Below are 4,353 nucleotides of genomic sequence, written 5' to 3'. Positions count from 1 at the left end.
AACAAAGAAAGTGATCGTTGAATTATCTGGAATGATTAAAAGCGGAATAAGAGAGGATAGACAGATAGTGAATCTAGCAGTCTAATGTTCAGTTTCTCAGATTATTGCAATATGGGCGAAATTTTAATTGTATGTTTTTTTTCCTTTCAAGTAATTTCAGTTGTCCTAATGATAATAACAGAACAAACTTTGCATGTTTATGAGCGGTAGAAGTGTGCAATCTTATTGAGCTTCAGTGCTTTATGATTTATGTATCTTTTTGTTACCGCAGTTGAATTAGCAGCTATAAGATAACAACTTGCTGTGGTAATCTGATCTTATGCTTGTTATAAGATTTTCCAAGCAACATCATGAATGCAACATTCATCTGGTCTGAAATGTTTTTTTTACTTTACTTGTCTTGGGAAGTCCATCGTTATAGGTAATAGTGAGTGGAGAGTGGAAGAGAGTGTCATATTTTCCCCTCAGATGTTTGTGCATTATGTTCTTCCACCCATCTCGTAAGGCATTTACGGAAACCATGGATGCTGAAAAATTCCTGCAAGTAATTTGTGTATGAGAATAGATATAGGAGCACTGGAGTAGTGTTGCTTTTGAGCTGCTTGTTGAGCACATGCAATCCACTTTCCACCACAAAATCGACTTTAGACCCAGATTACCTCCCTCACAAGAAAAGCACAGTTCTACAGTTCAATATACTTTCACAAATCTCCAGCAAGAAAAGCAAATTCCTAAAAGAGAAAAAGAGTGAGAGAAACTAAAGTAGACAACAACATCCATATACATAGTCAGCTCTATACTCACATCCAACAGATTCGAGCTACCAATACTGACCCAAACAAACTCCTCCTTCTCCTTGCCTCCTCATAGCAGCTCTTCTCCTCTTACTTTGTCATCTCAGTATTTCTATCCAGTTTTATTGTCCAACCAGCTCCAGTGTTCCACTAGTTTCTGTAAGTATTCAAATCACTCACCGTCACTAGAAAGATACATATAAGATGAGAGCTGGTGGTTGGATGGTGCAACAAGCCTTGACACCAGAAGCAGCAAGTGTAGTAAAGCAAGCAGTGGCCCTTGCTAAGCAGAGAGGCCATGCCCAAGTCACACCTCTCCATGTTGCTAACACCATGCTCTCCTCCTCTGCTGGACTCTTGCGCACTGCCTGCCTCCAGTCGCGGTCCCATCCCCTCCAGTGCAAGGCCCTTGAGCTATGCTTCAATGTGGCGCTCAACCGCCTACCAGCCTCTTCGTCCTCAGGCTCGTTAATGGGACCTCACCATGCCTATCACCACTTTCCATCCCTCTCCAACGCCCTGGTTGCAGCGTTTAAGCGAGCACAAGCCCACCAGCGTCGGGGTTCGATCGAAAGCCAGCAGCAACCATTGCTTGCAGTGAAAGTAGAGGTGGAGCAGCTCGTCATATCCATCTTGGATGATCCTAGTGTGAGTAGAGTAATGAGAGAGGCTGGTTTCTCTAGTACACAAGTGAAGAGCAATGTGGAGCAAGTAGTCTCTTCTCAGACATGTGTTCCTACCCACGAGAGCAAAAATAGGCCATCAGACCAAGTGAAGAGTGAGGATGTGAAGATTGTTCTGGAGACTTTGATGAGCGGGAAGAATAGGAGTCTTGTTGTTGTAGGTGAATGCTTAGCTACCTCAGAGGGTTTTGTTGGAGAGCTGATGGATAGATTTAAGAAGGGAGAGGTCCCTGTGGCATTGAGGAGCCTGCAGTTCATGAGTCTCTCACTCTCATCCTTGGAAAAATTGTCAAGGGAGGAAGTAGAGACTAAGATTGGGGAGCTGAGGTGCCTTGTTAAAAGCTCTTGTATTGGAAAGGGGGCAGTTCTGTACCTGGGAGATCTCAATTTAGCAGCGGAAGATAGGGCTAGTTGTGGGGATAAAGGAAGAAGCATGTATTGCCCTTTAGAGCATTTCATCATGGAGCTTGGAAGCTTAGTCTGTGATGGCACTGAGGGTGACAATGGACAAGGGAATATTTGGCTTATGGGAATAGCAACATACAAGACCTTCATGAGATGTAAGGTTGGTCAACCTTCACTTGAGACACTTTGGGGTCTTCAACCAATAACTCTTCCTGCTGCAAGCTTGGAACTGAGCCTTAGTCATGACAGGTAAAGGCTTTTCTATGGATAAGTTGAGCCATAATAATTTAATAAACGAGCAAACCATACAGTATATTTTATTTATGATCATTCCAGATACTAACTTACATTATTAATCTTATATCTTTTACTCTGTTCTTTATTTCTTATTCGTGCTAATTCTAGTGGAGTAAGGTTGAGAGCTAGTTTTTTTTTTCTTTTCTGTAGGCTCTGTCCGTCTCCAGAGAAGGCTAAGAAAGTGGATAATTTATACTGATATAAATTTGAACTCAGTTACTCTCTTTTTTCCCCCACTTCTTTTCTTCTCTTTTATGGCCTCATCTTACATGCTATTAGGTTGATTTGTCCTCTAAATCAACAAAATATAATGTGAAACTTGGTGTGAAATTAGTCGTCTGTGTAAGTGTGTATATTAGTCCCATTGAATTGGAATAGCATGTCGAAACTGAACTATTATATAGTTTTTTTGGTCATAATCTTTTATTTTCTATTCTTTCAGTGGTCTACAACGGCAATGGAGAAGTAAGACGCTTGATGCTGGATCCTGTTGGCATTCTCCAAAAGATGGAATCGGGAATGGTCAACTTATTTGCCTTGCTGATTGTTCTGTTAAGTTTGAAAATGACGGTCGAGGCCTTGGAAACATTAACAATGGTGGCAATGGCTCGATCCTTTCAAGGTTTCCTCCATGGCTACAGCAATATAAAGAGGACAATCTAATGCAAAATGATCAGGTATATTCCACTCTTATCTATCTGAACATTTGTACCATCACTTTTTAAATACATATAAGTAATAGTGATATATATTTTGTAGAATGACCTCCAATTTAAAGATCTGTACAAGAATTGGCACTCAGCATGCAGTGAAGCACAACAGTACAAACATCAGCCACCTTCGAAGTCCTTAAATTTCTCTCCGTCTTTCTCAATTTCTTCGAATCATTGGTATCACTCTATCTTGGACCAAATTCCTCGAGCTCGGGCACTCCCGGTCGATATGAAGCATTTCTGGACAGAACAGCATTGCTCAGTATCGGAAGCCTTCGTGAAAGAGCCTGAATCCAACTTTGGGATCCTACAAAAGAATGAGGGCCAAGGACTGTCCCCACTCTGTTCTGCCAATCCTAATGCTATTTCTAGCACGAGTTCTTCGACGGACTCCATTGCATTGGAGTACGATAGTAAGTTTAAGGAGATGAATTCTGAGAACCTAAAAACCTTTTGCAACGCGTTGGAGGATAAGGTCCCATGTCACAAGGACATCATCCCTGAGATTGCAAGCACTATCCTTCGATGCAGATCTGGAATGAGAAGAAGAAAAGAGAAGGTGGAATTAACTTCAACCAAGGAAGAAACGTGGTTGCTTTTTCTCGGCTGCAATGTGGAAGCAAAAGAGAAGATTGCAAAGGAGCTAGCCAACCTTGTATTCAGTTCTTACACCAACTTCACTTCAATTGGTCTAAGCACCTACTCCTCAATGAGGCCCGACTCTGACAATGATCGAGTATATAAAAGACCAAGATCAGAAGCGAGCCATACCTATCTTGAGAGATTTATTGAAGCAATTCATGAAAATCCGCACCGCGTCATCTTAATGGAAGACATAGATCAAGTAGACTATAACTCACTACTGGGTATCAAGAACGCAACAGAGAAAGGTAAATTAGAGAGCTCAATTGGCGAAGAGGTTGGTGTTAGTGATGCTATAATCATCTTAAGTTGTGAAAGCTTTACCAAGAGAAGTTTGGAGACCGGTGAAGAAAATCAAAAGGAGTGCGAGAAGGAAACTGAATCATCTGCTCATTTTGATTTAAATCTTTCTGCTGATAATATGGAGGATGGTTGGTCCTCTGGTGATGTCGATATCGTAGACATGGTGGACAGAACATTTCTTTTCAAATAGCCAGATGATTTGTGATTCATGGGTGCTGTTAGCGCGGAAACTTTTGGTTTTATTTCACCAGTCATGCTCAATTCACAGTGACCATTTTACCTTTTCAGAGTTTGGAGAGTTTAAACGCTTGGAGTTGAGGCTGATCGTAGTTAGCTTCTGTTTGTGGGAACACGTGTATAATAGTAACTACTTCCTTTCTTTTCTTCTTGTAGACTGTATTGATTGGCTGACAGATTTTGCTTGTAACCTTCAACTTTTGTTCAGAGCGAAGCTTTGTAATTATTGTTTCGCAGGAAGAGTGCATCTTCTAATATAGATATCAACTTGCTTCTCTA

General features: G+C 41.1%; 1 protein-coding gene across 1 annotated transcript; it reads left to right on the top strand.

The window, feature by feature from the left end:
• The first annotated feature begins 801 nt into the window (after nucleotides 1-801).
• On the top strand, nucleotides 802-4,353 carry LOC140768384 (protein SMAX1-LIKE 3-like). The gene is made up of 3 exons (XM_073108641.1): nucleotides 802-2,131; nucleotides 2,622-2,856; nucleotides 2,939-4,353. Exons 1-3 carry the CDS (start codon nucleotides 999-1,001, stop codon nucleotides 4,025-4,027), a joined length of 2,457 nt encoding a protein of 818 aa, XP_072964742.1. The 5' UTR covers nucleotides 802-998; the 3' UTR covers nucleotides 4,028-4,353.

This window comes from Typha angustifolia, chromosome 10, assembly GCF_048772165.1.
Source record: "Typha angustifolia cultivar Huaian chromosome 10, ASM4877216v1, whole genome shotgun sequence".
NCBI lineage: Eukaryota > Viridiplantae > Streptophyta > Magnoliopsida > Poales > Typhaceae > Typha > Typha angustifolia.
The sequence above is the reverse complement of the archived record's forward strand: the minus strand, read 5'-3'. Positions and strand labels throughout refer to the sequence as shown.

Bases quoted from the DNA above. Each gene is read 5' to 3' on its own strand.
- LOC140768384 (XM_073108641.1), top strand. From the start codon at position 999: ATGAGAGCTGGTGGTTGGATGGTGCAACAAGCCTTGACACCAGAAGCA. The intron at 2,132-2,621 runs GTAAAGGCTTTT...CTATTCTTTCAG, and splicing joins CTGAGCCTTAGTCATGACAG to TGGTCTACAACGGCAATGGA. The intron at 2,857-2,938 runs GTATATTCCACT...TATATTTTGTAG, and splicing joins ATCTAATGCAAAATGATCAG to AATGACCTCCAATTTAAAGA.